This window comes from Ornithorhynchus anatinus, chromosome X1, assembly GCF_004115215.2.
Source record: "Ornithorhynchus anatinus isolate Pmale09 chromosome X1, mOrnAna1.pri.v4, whole genome shotgun sequence".
Taxonomy (NCBI): domain Eukaryota; kingdom Metazoa; phylum Chordata; class Mammalia; order Monotremata; family Ornithorhynchidae; genus Ornithorhynchus; species Ornithorhynchus anatinus.
Window position 1 is genome coordinate 47,019,075 of NC_041749.1, and position 19,919 is coordinate 47,038,993.

At 45.1% G+C, this 19,919-nt stretch overlaps 1 protein-coding gene and 1 non-coding gene across 3 annotated transcripts in view; one reads left to right on the forward strand and one right to left on the reverse strand.

Annotated features, from left to right (window-relative positions):
• Positions 1–252: 252 nt before the first annotated feature.
• Positions 253–390, forward strand: LOC114806661. The gene has a single exon (XR_003754723.1). It is a non-coding gene; the product is annotated as a small nucleolar RNA SNORA7 (small nucleolar RNA).
• Positions 391–11,483: 11,093 nt separating this feature from the next.
• Positions 11,484–19,919, reverse strand: part of EFHB (EF-hand domain family member B) — a 37,268-nt gene continuing 28,832 nt past the window's right edge. For both annotated transcript variants that reach the window (XM_029050018.2, XM_029050017.2), the window contains 4 exons: positions 16,217–16,424; positions 15,213–15,410; positions 13,666–13,847; positions 11,484–11,732 (listed from right to left, as the gene is read on the reverse strand). In XM_029050018.2, coding sequence (XP_028905851.1) covers positions 11,568–11,732; positions 13,666–13,847; positions 15,213–15,410; positions 16,217–16,424 — 753 coding nt within the window. In that variant the 3' untranslated portion in view covers positions 11,484–11,567. The remainder of the gene's footprint in view (positions 11,733–13,665; positions 13,848–15,212; positions 15,411–16,216; positions 16,425–19,919) is intronic.

Consider the following 19,919-nt stretch of genomic DNA (forward strand, 5'->3'; position numbering starts at 1 on the left):
ACAGTCCCTGTCCCACTTGGGGCTCTCAGTCTAAGGGGGAGGGAAAATAGGAATTTAATCCCCATTTTACAGGTGAAGAAACTGAGGCACAGAAGAGTTAAGTGATTTATTCAAGGTCACACAGTGAGCGAGTAACAGAACCAGCATTAGAACACAAGTCCTCTGACTCCTAGGTCTGTTCTTCCCAGTAGTTCGCACTGATTTTCAAGCACCAATCTCTCTCAGGATTTCCTTCTAGGTAGAGGCTATTCCCCCCTCCCAGGGACACACCTGGAGAGTTTCCAGTACTCTATCAGTCTCGACTACAGGAATGAGAGTCAAGCAGAGGCATACCCATTCCATTCCTAGCTTGGCCAATGGCTAGCGAGTGGGAGACAATCTGCTACAAGTCAAAACTCCCCTGTGCTGGGTAGCAGGGGTGTGGGAGAGAGTCAAGGGCAGAGACTCAGGTTTACTGCACAAAAGGAGGCAATGGTAAGAAAACTCTTGCAATCTTGAAAGCGATTGCAGATGGAGGAGGGACGTTCTGAGAGAGATGTGTCCACAGTGACACTGTAGGTCGGAGACGACTGGACAACATAAGACGAGAGGCTATTCATATGCCCTCAGATGAAGGAACAAGTTTACTGGAGTAAACAGCCCTGGAATGGTGATAAAGGAATGATAAAGAATGAGGAAATTAAGGAACATCCAGAGCATTTATCAACAGCTCACTCAGGGAAGCAGTAAAGAAGGAACAAAGAGAGATGGGTGGGGAAACGCTGGCAGGTTGGGCCCCAGTCAGCCCCTGTTCTATTGGACTACCCTGCTGAGCCTACAGCTTCAGAGAGAAACTGCACCAAATCCACACCATCAGATTATCCCAACAGCCCCTGTTCCAGTCTAGGAAGAATGAGAAATCAGTGGTAGAAATCAGTGGCCTTCTCAACTTTTACAACATCGGGATAACTGTGGTTATGGCTGCAGTCGTGACTGTGGCTGTCGCAAATGTTAGAATCTAGATTACCATTATCCTTGCATTTTAGGTGGTGGATGTGTTTTTAATCCTTTCATCTTTCCTTACGTACCTGTGGCCAGCACTCTCCCCACTTTATTGTCGGGGGCCAAGGACCGTTTCTGATTCTCACCGGTGTATATTTTCCCCCGGCAGCTAATATAATTCTTTGACCCTTAGTAAACACTTTGGGAGTTTGGGGGCTGCCTCTCTATCGTCATCTCGTGGGCAAGCCTTTGAATGGCAGCCTGTTGCCTCTCTTTCGCCATCTCGTGGTAGAACTAGGAGACGTGTAAGGACGCTCTCTTGCCTTATTCAATTAATTGTTGCTTGTTTTGTATTTCGCTGTTCTTGTTCTAGTTGTTCATCCCCTTGTAGACCGTGAACCCCTTGTGGGACAGGGACCAGGCCGAATCTGTTTAAATCCCCCTCAACCCCCACCCCCAGCATTTAGCACGGAGCTTCGCACATAATAAGCAATCACTTAAGAAACACCACAACCATAACTACGATATAGTTGTGCTAGATTTACACACATAGTGGTCTCAGGACACATCTGGGCGTAGCTGACACAAGTCAAATCCTCTCCAGGTCAACTAGAAAGAAATCAGAAGTAAAATTTGGAAGGTAAAGGCCCCAAGAGCTCCCCCTGACCCAATTCCTGTGAATTGAGAAGCAGCATGGCCCTGTGGAAAGACCATGGGCCTGGGAGTCAGATGACCTGGGTTCTAATACCAGCTCCCCCACTTGGGCGACCTTGGCCAAGTCACTTAATGTCTCTGTGCCTCAGTTACCTCATCTGTAAAATGGAGATTAAGACTGTGAGCCCTCTGTGAGACAGGGACTGTGTCCCATCTGATTAACTTGCATTTTCCACATCGTTTAACAAATACCATAAAACAAAATGAAATAGCAGCTGCCCCAGCCTGGATATCAATAGGAACTTGGCGATGATTTCTAGGCCTTTACAAGGGAAATTAGAGGAGGGATGAAGGCATGTGTGTGCTGGGAGGGGGAGGTTATCCTGTTCCAAAATGACTGAAAACAGCAAAGTAACTGGAATTTGGACCTTCGCTTCCTGTGTGTCACAAGCTGGAGCATCTTCTGTTAGCAATAGTGGTAGCAATATGACTGAGAATAGTAGTAGAAGCAGCAGGGCATAGTGGATAGAGCACTGGCCCGGGAGTCAGAAGGTCATGGGTTCTAATCCTGACTCCACCACTAGTCTGTTGTGTGGCCTTGGGCAAGTCATTTCCCTTCCCTGGGCCTCAGGTACTTCGTCTGTAAACCGGGGACTGAGAACTGTGAGCCCCACATGGGACAGGTACTGTGTCCAACCTGATGTGCCTGTATCCACTCCAGGGCTTAGTACAATGTCTGGCACATAGTAAGTGCTTAAGAAATACAATAATAATATCAGTAATGATAGGGATGTACCTGTGGCCTTTAGTTCCCCTCAAGACACACCTGTGAGGTCAGGTTCATTTCTCCAGCCACTGCTCCCCTCCAACCCCATCACCTTAATTTCTGCACCTCACTTCCTCACCGGTGACCTCTGTCCATGTTCCCTTCCTCGTCGCATCAAGCAGAAATTCCTGACCATTAGATTTCAGGCATTCAATCAGCTATCTCCTCTCACTCTCTTGGTTTCTCTGTAGCTCACCTACTCAATGGACCGCATTCTCACCTGCCCCCACCATCCAACTCATGTTCACGTCCTGCCTTCTGCCTGGGACTCCCTCCCCCTTCAGACTGCTGTTCTTCCCATCTTCATAGTGTTGCTGAAATCATAGCTCTTCCAGGAGGCTTTTTCCCCAGTTAATTTCTAATATTATAGCCCAATGATTACCCCTTTAGCACTTAAGCCAACTCTTCATGTGTATATTTACAACAACTCTTCATGTGTATATTTACAACCACCTGAGGCCACCTCTCCGCATATTTTATATACCCTATTTCTTAAGTACTAACTCATTTATAGTTACAATTTTCCTCCTTCCTCTTATCTGTACATTATTTTAGTGTCTGTCTCCCCTGCTAGAGGAAGGGATCATGTTTTCTGAGCCTATTGCTCTCACTTAAGCACGTAGTACAGTGTTCTTTGCGCTGCAGGTGCTCAGTAACTATTGATTGATTGATCCTGGCCTCGTTCTGTCTCTTCTATTATTCCATCTTATGCTGCTGGGCTCATCTGCTCTTCTTTTTTCCACCCTTTTCTTCTCCTTTCCTCCTCCCCCTGAGAGTGTATATCAGCCACCTTGCAATCGGTGGCTGCAGCTGTAGCTGTCTAAACAAAGGGGCCGGTTTGCTCTTCACCTGATGGAAGTGACAATCTCGACACGGTCTCAAGAGTGAACAAGTCTATTCCTTGAAAATAATAATTTTCATATTTGTTAAGTGCTTATAACTGGGGTGGATGCAACATAAGCTTGTCAAACACTCCCTGTTCCACATAGGTCTCACCATCGGCGCATGCCCTAGGATCTGTACACCTTCAGCACTTTGATCTTCACCCCACCTCATCTCCAAAGAACTTGTGTACATATCCTTACACTCTGCAATTTCTCCTAGCTCTAATTTGTTTTAATGTCTGCCTCCCCCACTAAGCTTCTTGTGGGCAGGGACCATATCTACTAACTCTATTATATTGTACTCTCCCAAGCACTTGGTACAGGTATTGAATCCCCATCGTTACAGCTGAGGAAATGGAGGTATAAAGAAGTAAGTGATTTGCCCAAGGTCACACAGCAGGCAAGTGGTAGAGCCGAGATTAGAACGCAGATCTTCTGACAGCCTTCTGCTCCTTCGACTAGGCTATGCTGATTCCGTTCTGTTTTTCAACCTACATTTCAGGTAGTCACAAATCCTGTCAGTTCTTTCTTCACAACGTCTCCAGAATCTCTCCTTTCCTCTCCATCCAAACTGCTACCATGCACGTTCAAGCACTTGTGTCACCCAGTCTCTACTACTACATCAAGCTCCTCCTCCCAACCCCCAGCCTCTCCCCTCTCCAGTCCATAATTCACTCAGCTGTCTGTATCATTTTTCTAAAACATTGTTTGCCACGTTTCCCGACTCTTAATAATCTTCTAATGGTTGCCCATTCCTTTCCCCCATCAAAAAGAAACTCCTGATCCTTGGCTTTAAGACACATAAATAGCTCTCTCCCCTCCTACTTACCTTGGCTCCTCTCCCACTCCACCCAGGCTTCACTCCTCTCAAACAGTGTGGCCTAGTGGAAAGAGTATAAGCTTGGGATACAGAGGAGGGGTTCAAATCCTGGCTCTGCTACCTGCTTGCTGTGTGACCTTGAGCAAGTCACATAACTTCTCTGTGCCTCAGTTTCCTCATCTGTAAAATAGGTATAGTTCTCTTTCTTACTTAGACTGTGAGCCCCATGTGGGAAAGGAACTACGTCTAACCTGATTAGTTTGTACTCACCCCAGTGCTTAGAACAATTTTTGACACATAGTAAGCTCTTAACGTATATAATAATAATAATTTTTAAAAAGCCAATTGACTCACTGTGCTTTGTTCTTGTCTCTCTTATACCATCTCTTGTTCATACCCTCCTTTTTGCCTGGAACTCCCTTTCCCTTCACATTGGGCGGATGACAGTTCTCTCAATCAATCCATCAATGGTATTTGAGTGCTTATTATATGCAGAGCACTGTACTAAGTGCTTGGGAGAGTACAACGCAATTAGCAGACATGTTCATCCTCAAAACCCTTCTGAAGTCCCAACTCCTCCATGAGGTCTTCCCTGATTAATTTCTCATCTCCCCACCCTATCCTGCCACCATATTACTGCCATCTCAGCACTTCCACATCACATAATCTCTTGGGTACTCACCACCCGCAAGCCCCCATAGTATATATAGAGAGAGAGATATACATATCTCTCTCTCTATATATACTATGCTGCTTCCTCTTACCTAATTTTTTTGGTGTCTGTCTCCCCCAGAATTATGAACACCTTGAGGGCAGTGATTGTATCTACTAACTCTATTGTACTCTCCCAAGCTCTTAGTACAATGCATAGAGTAAATTCATAATAAATACTTTTAATTTTACTTGTTCTTCCTTTGCTTCCCACCCCATAGTTGTAGGTGTGGCTTAGGGCTCTTTTCTGGGTCCCCAACTCTTCTCACTTTACACTCACTGTTTGGGGAGTTCATCCGCTCTCACAGATTCAACTAACATGCCTATGCAGATGATGCCCAAATCTATTTCTCTAGCCCTGATCTCTCTCCTTTGCAATCTCACGTTTCCTCCTGTCCCCAAGACTTCAGTATATAGGTTTCCCGCTGCCACCTCAAACTCGATATGTCCCAAACTAAACTCATCTTCCCTTCAAGATCCTTTTCTCACCTTAACACTCCCATCATAGTTAATTGAACCACCATCCTCCCCATATCTGATGTCCACTCCTCCTTTTTTTTGACTCCTCCCTTTTTTTCTGGCCCCATATTCTGTCTTCAAAGCCTGACAATTTTGACCCAGCAACATTTCCACCCCTTCTTCTCCCTCTATCCACACCACCACCATGCCGATCCTGGGCACTCGGCTTGAATTCCTCATCCAATTTCTGCATCAGCCTCTACCTACTGACCTCCCTGCCTCCAGCCTCTCCCCTTTCCAGTCCATTATTTCACGCTGGGCCCAGTTCATTTTTCTAAAACATTGTTCTGCAGGTGTTTCTCCACTCCTCAAAAAGCCCTGTATGTTTGCTCTGTTTTTTTTTTCTTTCTTTCCCATAAAGAACCAGCTTATTACACTTCCTCCAACCCCACTGCACACCCCCACTTTCTTTACTAGACAAATTTATTTTTATTCCTTGTAGCAGGACAGGGAGATAGTCAAGAGTCTTCAACAGGGATCTGGGTATCAGGAGTTTGGGTCTTTTTTCAAAACATTGCCATTGATTTGCTGGATGAACTTGGTGAAAGTTACTACTGGAGGCAGAATTAGAATCCAGGTCTTCTGATCCAAGTCTTTATTCAATTCCCATTTTCTCAGTGAGGAAACTAAGCGCACACACAGACACATATAGACTCGCATTTGAAGGGAGCATTAATTTGGGCAACCCTTAAGGCACTGATTAAGCACTTATATTTGCTGGAATAGGTAGTGAAAAATCACATTGGACATGTCCCACACTGGGGAGCAAATACACACACACACACACACACTCTTTCTCCCTCTCTCTCTCTCTTTCGTCTTCTGTCTCTCTCACCCAACTGATTATATTGTCTCTACCCCAGTGCTTAGTGGAGTATTTGGCACCACAACTATTGTGAACCTTCCCTCTGTGAAATTCCCTCAAACCTGCATTCCAGAAATGGATCTCCAATATCCCATCCCAATTTTCCACTACCTTCATGCCAATGAGCTATTACTTATCCCAGCCCTCTGTTCCCCATTCAAATCTGGGGGAAACTTCCTGGGGCAAATTCCATGATTGGCAGACGCATCTCTCCCCCTATTGTTCCTATGAGACAGGCCCTTGACATCCAGTGTCATCCTCAAAGAAATGTAAATTTGTGAATTTTCGGTGACAAATCATTCTAAAGTACAAAAAAGATCACTTCTTCAAATTCAAGATATATCATTTGATTAGAAAGTCTGAACTCTAAACAAGCTATACACTTAATCAAGAAATGTCAACTATGTTTGTTGGTGGATGCTTTCCTGTAAATCTCCCAGAAAATGCTTGCCGGGCAGGTGGGTTACGGCTGTAGATCATTGGTGACTTTTGAGAGGGTGGTTTCTGTGGAGTGAAGGGGACAGAAGCAAGATTGGAGGGGGCCAAGGAGAAAACTGGAGGAGAGGAATTTGAGACAGTGGGTGTAGAAAACTGACTCTAGGAGTTTGGAGAGGAATGGTAGGAGGGAGATAAGGCAAAAACTGGAGGGGGCCGTGGGATTAAGAGAGGGGTTTTTTAGGATAGGGGAGACATGAGCATGTTTGAAAGCAATGGAGAAGAAGCCATCGGAGAGAGAACAGTTGAAGATGGCTGTTAGGGAGGGAAGTAGGGAAGGAGCAAGAGTTTTGATAAATTGAGAAGTAATGGGCTCGGATGCACAGGTGGAGGGAGTGAATTTTGAGAGGAGGCAGATCTCCTCTAGAGATACTGCTGGGAAGGATGGGAGAGTTGGAGGTGGGACCTGGGGGTCATTAGATGACAGTTACTAGAATCTGGAGTGAGTAGTAGAGCCGGATGATATGAGCTTTGAAGGAAGGGAAAGAAAGAGATGGGGGAGGTGTAATGGTACAAAAGCAACACTGGGATGCAAGGGAGCCATAACCTCCTCCTTTCCCAGTGAGTCTGGGTGAGTGGCAGGAAAAGAGGCCCCCTCTGAAGAATCAGGAATAGGTCAAGGATGAAGGGAAGCTTTCCCATGATGGAATGGTGGATCCACAGACCACACTTGGAAGAAGCTCTTAGGGGAGGGGACAGTGCCAGGTTTGGGGAGGGTTTAGATGGGAGTGAGCTGATGGGGGCCAGTGAGGGGGGAGGGGGACGAGGGGTGGTGCTGGACAGGATTATAGGAATGGAAAAGGGAGGAGTGGGGGTGGCGCAAGGGGTGGGGAGGTGTTGGGTGGTGGTGGGAGTGGGGGCAGTGTGATGGTAGGGGAGAACTTGGAGGTTCAGTGTGGCATAGTGGATAGAGCATGGGTTTGGAAGTCAGAAAGTCATAGGTTCTAATTTCAGATCTGCCACTTGTCTGCTATATGACCTTGGGCAAGTCACTTCATTTCTCTGGGCCTCAGTTACCTCATCTATAAAATGGGGATTGAAACTGTGCGCCTCAGGTGGGACAGGTACTTTGTGTCCAAAAAGATTTGCTTGTACCACCCCAACACTTAGTACAGTGCCTGGCATGTAGTAAGCACTTAAAAATACCACAATTATGATGATGATTATCATTATTATTATTATTGGGATGGGCTGACAGGAAGCAGGGGATTGAAGGGTTATGGTGGGGTCAGTGAGATAAATGACACCAGTAACAACTTAATCCAGTGATACCCAGAGGAGATGGTTGAATTGTCCTCAGGTCATTAAGAGTGAATAATAATAATGATGATGGTATATTTTAAGCACTTACTATGTGCCAAGCACTGTTCTAAGCGCTGGAATAGATACAAGGTAATCAGGTTGCCTCATGTGGAGCTCACAGTCTTAATCCCCATTTTATAGATATGGGAACTGAAGCACAGAGAAGTTAAGTGACTTGCCCAAAATCACACAGCTAAGTGACAGAGCCAAGAATAGAACCCACGACCTCTGACTCCCTAGCCCGTGCTCTTCCCACTGAGCCATGCTGCTTACTCATAGCGATGCTATTTGTTAAGCACTTACTATGTGCCAAGCACTGTTCTAAGAGCTGGGGTAGATACAAGGTAATTAGATTGTCCCACGCGGGGCTCACAGACTTAATTCCCATTTTACAGATGAGATAACTGAGGCACAGAGAAGCGAAGTGACTTGCCTGAAGTCACAAAGCTGACAAGTGGCAGAGCAGGGATTAGAACCCACAACTTCTCCCAAACCCGTGATCTTTCCACTATGCCTCCTCGCTGCTTTGTTTAGGGGAACCCTGAGGACATGGTTGAATTGTCCTTGAGGCCACTGAATAAAGATAACAGCCTGAGTTGGTTTGAAGCTAGAAGAAAGCAGGGGCTGAGTAGTTGTAAAGGCAGGAGCCTTTGAAATGTAAAAATGTATGAATCTGGGCTTTTGCCATCTACGGGTTAGGCAGCCACAGGGACTGCAGGAAAAGAGGGAAGATGAAGAAAATGGCCACTTCTTGGCTGGAGCAGGGAGGGAACGAAATCTCCTATAAACCTGGCAGGCGAGAAGACAGTAGGCAGTGGTGCCGATGGCTGATGACCTGGTCAAGCTGAGTCCACTCGATGGAAAGATCTCAGCATCCTCGGGCAGATCTCTGTCCCAGGTGATGGATGATATTACTACCAGTGCACTTGTGAAAGGGAATAACTGCTTGGATAAGCCCCCGGGGAAATGGCCAAACTGTGGAGAATTCACTGAACAGGACTTTTGTCTATAAAATCAAATTAGCTTCATGATGTTGCCCCAAAGCCTGTTAGTATTCTCAGCCTCCTGAAGTACTTATGTAAATATCTCATATACCTTATTTTTAAAGCATGGGTATGCGTATGGGTCCCCTTCTCCTTCTTACATCTATCTGTAATTCATTTTGTGTATTTGCACTACCAAATCTTAAGTTCTTTGAAGGCAGGGACAATGTCTGGTATCTCCATTCTACTCTTCCAAGTATTTAGTTCAGAGCTCTTCACAAAATAGGCACTCAATAATACTACTGATTGATTGATTTGATTGAATTTTCAAGTGGCAGAAGTAATAATATCAGAATACTGAGATTTATGATCCAATTACAGATTTAATCACTCTGGCACTATTACTTTATAGACATGTGATCGAAGAGAACAGAGCAGCCTAAATTAACTTTTTTATTTGAGTTTCTGGGGCTGGAGACCAAACTGGAATGGAACTTCCTATTGGAAGCCCTGTAATTATATTTGAAAAAATATCTGATAATTTAAAAATCTCCAAAGCACAAAAGAACTCCAAACCTTACCTGAAAAAAACATTTCAAAGTAATTGCAGTATTAATTTCTACTGCCCTTATTTTTAACCCCAAAGAGCTTCTTTGTGCTATATACTAGAAACCCAAATCATCTGGCACGGAGTCTGGTGTGGAGTCTGATATGGAATCTGACAGTAATCGTTCAATCAACCAATGGCATTTATTGAGCACTTACCGTATGTAGAGCACACAGAGTTGGACATAATGTCTGGCTTGTATTCTCATCTGTAGTCTGGCACTGATCTGGCATGGAATCTGGCAGTGGGAAGGGAGTGGAGGCAGGGTAGAGGTTTCTCCTTTTTTCCCTGGGACTTCCCCTGACCAGCCATTTCTCCCCTTCCACCCTCTTTCTTTTTGGCCTCCCCACACTTGGTTGCTCTTTGTGTTCCGATTCTTTTCTTTATCTAGCAGTTTATTTCCCGTAAGTCAAAAATCCACTGGGTAATGGCACAGAATTTAAATCTTTTAAATTTGCATTATAAGCCATTGTACACCATAGGACACCTAAGAAGAAGTTGTTTCATCAGATTCGAGGTGAGGTTGTATTAATGTGCTAGGAGTCTGTGCCATTCACATGCTTTGGAAAGAAAGCCTAAGCTGTCTTTATTTTATTTGGTATACCAGTTTTAAGCATCCTAAATCACCAAAGGGCATTTGGGGTAAAATATCAGGGTAAAGTTGTCACTGTTTGTGGGAGATACTTGGGGGAGACTTTTGAAAGAAGTCCAAATGTCTCTTATAATGGGAAACTTGCAAAGAATGGTGGGAAACAGACTTTTCCCAGACTTCCACTGATGAGGTCTCTCACATAGAATAAATTTGGTGCATCAGAGTTTATTAGCAGGCTCATAAGGAAACAGCATGGCTTGGTGGAAAGAGCACAGGCTTGGGAGTCAGAGGACGTGACTTCTAATTCTGGTTCCGCCACTTGTCTGCTATGTGACCTAGGGCAAGTCACTTCACTTTTCTGTGCCTCAGTCACCTCATCTATAAAATGGGGATTAAGACTCGAGCCCCACTTGGGACAAACTGATTTCCTTATATCTACCCCAGAGCTTAGAACAGTGCTTGGCACATAGTAAGCACTTAACAAATACCATAATTATTATTATTATTATTATTCATAGGTCTCAAACAAGGGGAAAATAATAGGCTTGTAGCCATAGTAGCAGACAAGCCCTTCTCCCTGCCATCTGTGTAATCATCTCTCTCCCCTTTCCTTCCTACCCCTGCTCATTCCTTCAGGCCTCCTTGCCGTCCTCAGCTCACCCTACTCCCGACATTTGGCACCTTAACCACTCTGACCTGGTTACCAGTGCTCACATCCTATCCCAGACCCTGCACCTGGTGCCCTATGACCACCATAGGCCCCTCTCCTGGCACTACTTGACGTGATCCTTGCTCCCTGCCATCCCTGCCTTTCCAGGACATCATTCCCAAGTGCCCTTCTCATCCTGTACCCTGCTCCCCACTGCCAGGTCCACTTCCCAGAGCCTGAGATTGGTCCCAGTCCTGCTTTGCAGCCATTCCCAGCCTGCCCTGGGGGTACCACCCACTCTGGGCCTGTTCCTTTCAATTCCAAACACACTTTGGATCCTCTGTTCACCAGTCCTGGCTTTCCCACTTCCTGTCACTCCCATCCACATATCCCAGGGTCCCCACTCCCTCCTGGTGTCCTCCCCAGCCAGTTCACGGGTTCTCCAGATGGCCTGAATTCCTGATTTACCTCAGAGACTGACTCCCCATTAACCCAGATTCCCCACCACAACAGTCCCCATCTCCCCAAACCCACCCCAACCCCATCTTCCCCTCATTCCACTCTGGGTGTCCTTCCAAAAATAAAGGGTCACCACTCTCAGGGTTGGCCTCTGCCGACAGAATCTATTTAAAGGCATATGCAACATCACACAAATGAGGGCAATTTCTGTTTGAAGTGATCACTGACACTTGATGTGTAATTCATGCAGCCACTTATCTAGGACTTTGAGGAAGATCTCCATACAGACTTCCCCGTTGGGATGCTTTCTGGAAGCCAGAGTCCATAATTCTTCAAAAGTTTCAACAGAAAGGTTTACACCAATGTTGTGTAGTATCCATGCAATCTACAAGACACGAGAGAAGGAATATTGAAGTGGGAAGCTGATGACTGGAGAAATAAGGTGAGAGATGTCTAGAGCTCCCCCTAGACTGTAAGCACGTTGTGGGCAGGGAACGTGTCTACCAACTCTGGTATACTGTACTCTCCCAAGTGCTTAGTACAGTGTTCCTCACATAGTAAGTGCTCAATAAATACCATTGATTGGTTTAGAAGAGACTGTGTCAGGCGAGGTAATGGCAGAGTTAATCACGGAGGGATCGGGCTGTCTCCATTGGTCAGCTGTCTTGGAAAAGATACCCATGGAAAATCTCCAGGAAGCAATTTTCACCACAAAGAGATGGAAAGACACCCTCTCCCACCCCTGCCCCTGGATTGGCATCCCCCACAGCAGGTGAGGGATAGGTCGCTGCAACCATGCCAACATCCTGCTGCGGGCCCTTGCCAGGGAACAACCAATTCCACTCTCCAATCAATCAAACCTTTTACATGCAAATTCAAAATTATTCAAACGGGCACTGCCTCAGGTGCAAAAATCCATTTCAAATCAGTAAGTTCCATAAAGAAAGACCACAGCAAGTGCCAGCACCAATACACACATTTGAAAGGAGCCTTGTGGCCCACAGGGAAATCACATGTGACTACTGTGAAATGGAAGAGGCTTGCAAGTGGGGCTGGGATGAAGCCCCCAGGAGGAGAGAGATTCCAGGGACCCATTACTGAAGTAAGAATTCATCAAAGGGAGAGCACAGTCTGGTAGAAATGGTAAGCTCCTTGAGGGCAAGGAATGTGCCTTGTGTTTCAGTTGTACCAAGTGCTTGGAATGGTATTATGCTTTTCAGTAAGCCCATAGTAAACACCCTCCCTGCTGCTAAGACTAGAATCAAAGTGTTGCAAGAAACTTCATAACTGGAAAACAGAGGAATTTATCAGAGAGAAGGTCCAAAGACCAGGGCTTCAGCCACAGAGGAGAGAGGTGTGCTCATAAGATGAAATTTGAAAAGCTTACCTCAATAAATCAAGCAACGGTATTTATTGAGTGCTTACTGTGTGCCAATATTTTAGGAGGCACTTGGGAGACTATAATACAGAAGAGTTGACAAATTCCCTTCCCACAAGAATCATGAAAAGCAGTATGGTGAAGCAGATAGAGCACGGACCTGGGAGTCAGGTGGCCGTGTGTTCTAATCCTGAGTCTGCCACTGGTCTGCTGTGTGACCCTGGGCAAGTCACCTCACTTCTCTGTGCCTCAATTACCTCATCTGTAAAATAGGGATAGAGATTGGGAGCTCCAGGGGGACAGGGAGAGCACGGGCTTGGGAGTCAGAGGTCATGGGTTCTAACCCTGGCTCCGCCACTTGTCAGCTGGGTGACTTTGGGCAAGTCACTTGACTTCTCCATGGCTCAGTTACCTCATTTGTAAAATGGGGATTAAGACTGTGAGCCCCAAGTGGGATAACCTGATTACCTTGTATCTACCCGGAGCACTTAGAACAGTGCTTGGCAAATAGTAAGCACTTAAGAAATATTGACGATATTATACATAATCAATAATCAATAATAACCAATATAATATGATATATTGATAATATTATTATATTATTATTGTTATTATTTGTTTGTATCCAGCACTTAGTACAGTGCCTGGCAAACAGTAAACACTTAACAAATACCACAATTATTATTATTATCATTACATCTACCCCAGTGATTAGCACAGTGCCGGGCACATAGTAAGTGCTTCACAACTACCATTAAAAAAAATCAAGACTTTTAAAGCTTAAAACTACTTCAGTACATCTACTATTCATGAACAAAAGTTGGAAAAGGAAAATATCATCAATCCCATGAATGGCTTCTTCTTTGTTGAATGGGTGTGAATAAAACTACCTATTCCCAGATATCACTTTTTTGGCATTTTTAAAAATAATGTACAGTACCTCTTCCTTGGATCTAGTTTTGAAGAAATCTTTTTCAAACACTCTCTTTCGACTGTAAATCGATGGGTATAATAAAGCATAAGCTGTGCCGTCTCCCCCATAGTTCATGCTGTCACTGATGCTTCGGATACGAGGTGCAGGTATGTCACTACGAACAGTTGGAATACCATACACGGGGTAACCTGGGAAATGATAAATTAAAAAGGCAACAAAGTCACACTATCCACCCAAAATTCTAACAAGATTGTAAGGTTCAGGCTGCCTGCATTTTTGCAACCCTGCCTCAGTTTCCTGCACATGTGTAGGCCTTACAGTTTTGAACAGATGGTGCAACCAGATCACTGTGAGTGTTTAGCCATTCGGTCATCCTTTCATTCATCCATTCATCTATCCATCCATCGATTCATTCATATGTTCCACCCACTCATCCATCCATCCATCCATCCATGGCAACTGGTCCTGCTAACCTTTTCCTCCATCAGTTGTGAAAGGAAGCCCACTTGATGCCAACACTGAATCCTTTTTTCTGAGTCTTCTACTCCCTCCCAACCCCACTCCCAACACCCACTTTTAAAAAAAAAGTGATTTAAGTGCTTACTATGTACCAGGTACTGTATGAAGCACTGGGACAGATACAAGATAATCAGGTTGGACACAGTTCCTGTCCCACATAAGGCTCACAGTCTCAATCCCCACTTTACAGATGAGGTAACTGAGACACAGAGAAGTTAAGTGACTTGCCCAAGTTCACACAGCAGACAAGTGCCAGAACTGGGATTAGAATCCAGATTCTTCAGACTCCCAGCTAGACGATAAGTGCTTAGGACAGTGCTCTGCACACAGTAAGTGCTCAATAAATACGACTGAATGAATGAATAAGCTCGTTTTGGGCAGGGAATGTATGTCTATTGTTATATTGTACTCTCCCAAACACTTAGTATAGTGCTTTGCACACAGTAAGCGCTCAATAAATACAATTGACTGACTGACTTCATCCACTAGGCCACACCGCTTTACCTGTGCAGGCAGAAGGGGTAGCTGCCCTGAGCCCATTACCCTCAGGGTATGTTTGTGTGGTGGGGAAGAGGGAACAAACTCCACACCCAAGGAGATCCTCCAAGGTAACCCCAACAGTCCTCTCTCCCCTCCAACTGGGCTAGATTGCACACAAAATGAGAGAGCAGAATAGTCTAAAAATCCTCCAGGGTTTTTGAAGAACCGAAAAGAGCCCTGGAAGTGCCAGGAAGCAGAGATACATGCCCAAACACAAAGACGAGAAGGACCTCACAGAGAGTTTCCAGATTACCTCTGCTCTGCACAGAACTTAATTCGCATACAGAATTGCCAGGACTCAACCCCGGTACCTGTAGCCGAGCCATGATCGAATCCTGGGCCTTCTAACTCTAGGGCCAGAAAGATTGAAGGTAAGAACGTATGCTTCTCAGTTGTTCGTATCAGTTAGTATCATCTAATAAGCTGATACTTTTGGGTAACAGGAAATGAAAACTTGGGTTGTGGTTCCAAAGAGTCAGGTCTCATGTACTCACAAGTCGAAGGAAAGCCTCCCACGATTGCATTAATCTGCGATGAGGATGTCCGATAGTTAGAGTACACTCTATCTGTTGATTTTGAGAGTGCCTTGGGAGTTTTTTTTGAACCCCCTGACTCCTTCAGTATGATGTCTTCTGGTTTCAATAAGGCAGTGTCTTTGTGCAGGATAGTCCGGTCAGAATCCGACTTCCTCCCTTGCATCAAAGGAGAAGCAAAATGATGCAGAAACCAAACTACAACTACTTAGATCTACAATCAACAGGTGGGGGAATTTTCATCGAATTTCCCTTCTGCAAGCCAAAGCTGCATCAGGCCAGGGGGTGCCTGAACTGCAGGAGTCCTGCCCAGGGTGGAAAGCCACTGCAAGGAGAACCAGAGACCCTGGGCCAAGTGGGTGTCCAAAGACACCTGTATGAGCCCCCAAAGACACATAAGACCCCTAGCACAACCCAAACCCCAAAGTGGTTCTGAGGTAACCCCAAATCACCCTGGGATTGTGGGTGGGAGGGGGGCTTTGGGAACAGTAATCCTCAACACTGACTGCTCTCACTGCCTGAAAACTGCCAGGAGACATTTGTGGACATTATTCATTAGAACTTTTGAGCAATGCCTGATAGCCTTCTCGTTCCCCTCCCCAACCTCGATTTGGGTTTCATAACAAAGTATTCACCCTTTCCAGATTCCCCTGCATCTTGGCTCATTCCTGCCCTGACCCTAAACCAGCTCTCCTATTGCTTGAGAAAGTTTTGGGGTTGGATTTTAAAGATATCAGTTGGCTTTGATTAGCTGCTGCTGGGACGCTCTTGTTAAAAGACCTTATAAGAACTATTTGATCATTAAGACAAACAATGGTGTCCTGCTATTTCTACTTTACTCCAGTATGGGCTTTAAAGACCATCAGAGTAGAGGAGGAAAAGAAATCTCAGAGCAAAGGACCAGCTCCCTTTCCTATCTACAGACCCGGCTAGTGGCTGAATGAGCCTCTGTATCATGCACCTACCTTGAGTAAGGATCTGTTTTTCAAAATCATTAATGGCCATTCTATCCTTCCAGTTAAGAAAATTTGTAAATTCTTTATAGTCGATCCGGCCGTCTTGATCCAAATCACAGATATCAAATAGAGCCTCCAGGAGGTCTTCCTCTAGGTCTAGGTTAACTTGGCAACAGGTTTTCCGTAGCTCTCCTTTGTCTATTTTTCCATCCCCATCCTATTATAAAGCAGCAACAGCTAAAATGAGACTGTCCTTAGGAATAGATGTAGCCTACCCTTGAGTTTAAAGAAAACACATTACTTGATAATAATAATAATAACAATGATGATGGCATTGATGATGTTAAATCCTTACTATGTGCAAAGCACTGTTCTAAGCGCTGGGGTAAATATAAGATAATCAGGTTGTCCCTCGTGGGGCTCACAGTCTTAGTCCCCATTTTACAGATGAGGTAACTGAGGCACAGAGAAGTTAAGTGACTTGCCCAAAGTCACACAGCAGACAAGCAGCAGAGCTGGGATTAGAACCCAAGATCTCTGACTCCCAAGCCCATGCTCTTTCCACTGAACCATACTGCTTCTCTAACTTGATGTTCTGACAGGCTTACTATTCCATGAAAAAAACACTGAATTTGCCTTTGTTTATACATTAACAGTCAATCATTAAACTATATCAGTGTTTTTCAAGGACACTATTATATTTGCTAATTACCAACACTAATTATTTTACCCAGCTTGAATTGAAAAAATAATTGAAGGCAATTATGAATGTCAAGATAGCATTGAAATGTATTTCCACGGCCCCAGGGTCAAGTCCAGTGAGTTCAATGTGAAGTTTATCTTTAGTTGGTCAAGCCCTCGATTGGTCCCAGTTACGCTTACAAGGACAATTGTTTTTAATGGTATTTGTTAAGACCTTACTATGTGCCAGGCTCTGTACTAAGCGCTGGGGTAGATACAAGATAATCAGGGGGGATACAGTCCATGCCCCTCTGTCTTAATCCCTATTTTACAGATGAGGTAACTGAGGTATGGAGAAGTTAAATCACTTGCCCAAGGTCATACAGCAGATAAGTGGCAGAGTTGGTATTGGAATCCAGGTCCTATGACTCCTGGCCCCGCGCACTTTCCACCAGGCCACACTGCTCCACCTGTGTGGCTTCATCATTTGACAGGAGGTCATATAATTCAAGTTGTTTCCTAGACACAGGTTTCTCTGGACTACTTCAGCTCTTGTGGGATCAATGTCAATCAATTAGTCAATCAATCGATGGCATTTAGTGAGTACTTATTGTGCATAAAGCACTCTACTAGGTACATGGCAGAGTACAATAGTGTTAAGTATACGTGATCCTCAACCTCAAAGAGCCAAGAGAAATTTTAAAATAAGGAGCAGACTTAACCTACCAAAAGAAACAATTGACATTTGGAGAGTTGTTAATAAACCAAATATTTGGTCAGTGGTTATGATTCATGTTTCTATTTCTGAGAAAACTTCACAGAAACTTTAATAACCATATTTCGTTCAAATCTCCTTATTTTAGTTTTCATAGAGTGTTTACTTTGTGTTCTACAAAGTTCCACATGGATTCTAGTAAAGTGTCCAATGCTGTATGAGCCTTTTTTTATTGATTTTTGGAAGATAGGGCATAACTTCCATAAATAAGAGTTGTTGGGCAAATGTCCCAACAAAAATGAAAAACGACCTTAATTTTGTGCTTGCAAGGAGCACCATGGAACGAGAGGATGGAGGGAAGAACAGGAAGAAGAGTAAAAAAGTGAAGGAGGAGGAGGTGGAGGAGGAGAAAGAGAAGTGGGCGTGGGGGGAGAGAGAGGAAAAGAAGGAGGAAGAGGCAGAGAAGGGAACCTAATCCTAACTGCTTGCCTTACAGCCCACATTACTCTTGAGATAAGTCTGCAATGACAGTATGCTAACCCCTCCTAACTGCCACATGTACAATATTGAAAATCTTCCAGATCAGTATTAAATCTCATTCTCAAAATTCACTGAATGTAATTTTAGCAGATGGAATCATCTAGAAATTAAATGGTAACATGGCCCAAACCTGGGTCTAGGGCTGCCCTGGGCAAAACATTTAGCTACTCGCCCTCCCATTTAATAATAATAATAATATTAATAATGGTATTTGTTAAGTGCTTACTAATAATGTTGGTATTTGTTAAGCGCTTACTATGTGCCGAGCACTGTTCTAAGCGCTGGGGTAGACATAGGGGAATCAGGCTGTCCCACGTGGGGCTCACAGTCTTAACCCCCATTTTACAGATGAGGGAACTGAGGCACAGAGAAGTTAAGTGACTTGCCCACAGTCACACAGCTGACAAGTGGCAGAGCTGGGATTCGAACTCTATGTGCCAAGCACTCTTCTAAGTGCTGGGGTAAATCCAAGATAATCAGGTTGTCCTATGTGGCGCTCACAGTCTTAGTCCCATTTTACAGATGAGGTAACTGAGGCACAGAGAAGTTAAGTGACTTGCCCACAGTCACACAGCTGACAAACGGCAGAGTCTGCATTCGAACCCACGATCTCTGACTCCCAAGTCCGGGCTCTTTCCACTAAGGCACCCTGCTTCTCTAGAATTCAGTCACTCGCTCGAGTCCTTGGCCCTAATAAAAAGTGACTTGCCAGAGGTCACACAGCAGAGAAGTGGCCGAGCTGGGATTAGAACTCAAGTCCTCCTGACTCTCAGGTCTGGAGTTCTTTCCACTAGGCCATGCTGCTTCCTTAGGGGCACCACTGCCCTCTTTTGGTTGATAGTGAGAGTGGCAGCTCCACAGCTATCTGCCGTGGCTCTCCCCTCTCCTCTCCATCCTGCCTCCAGGACTCAGGCCTACTTGGGGGCCTCTGCAGGGTGACCCGGACTTCCTCAGCTGTATCTCGGCCTCCGATTCCTCCATTAGCCCACACACCCAGGGATTCCTTCCCCACTTTCCCAGCAGGGTGACCCTGCAGCCACCTGAGGACCAATGACAACAAACCAAGACAACTTCAGGACAAAGACTCTAGATGTGAGCTCTCTGTGGGTATGGAATATGTCTACCACCTCTGTTGCACTGTACTCTCCCAAGCGTTTGGTACAGTGCTCTGCACACAGTAAGCGCTCAATAAATATGAATGACTGATTGATACATAAATGAAGACATTCTTGGAGGAGTGAGTACTCAGATTCCTCACTGCTCCAAGCAAACAGTCCTTATTTCTGACCCACTGCAGCCTTGCCAGGGTTCTAGAGGTTGTAAAGATGGGAAGGTGCCTTCCAGCATACATGGTCTTGTGGTGTGAGAGGGAAGGGGAGCCGCTGGTCTCTGCATGGGTCTGGTGGCAGAACCCAGAGCCAGGGTCTTGGGGACTTCAAGTCACATGAGGATCAGTCCTGCTCTATGATCTGCCAGGACGGCATAGGGCTTCTGCTCCAGGTGGGAATGAGTGTAGCTTAGTGCATAGAGCACAGGCCTGGGAGTCAGAGGATCTGGGTTCCCATTCATTCATTCATTCATTCATTCATTCAATCAAATTTTTTGAGCACTTACTGTGTGCAGGGCACTGTACTAAGAGCTCGGAAAGTACAGTTCGGCAACAGAGACGATCCCTACCTAACAACAGGCTCACAATCTAGAAGGGGGTTCTAATCCCAGCTCCGCCACTTGTCTGCTGTGTGACCTTGGGCACGTCACTTCACTTCTCGGGGCCTC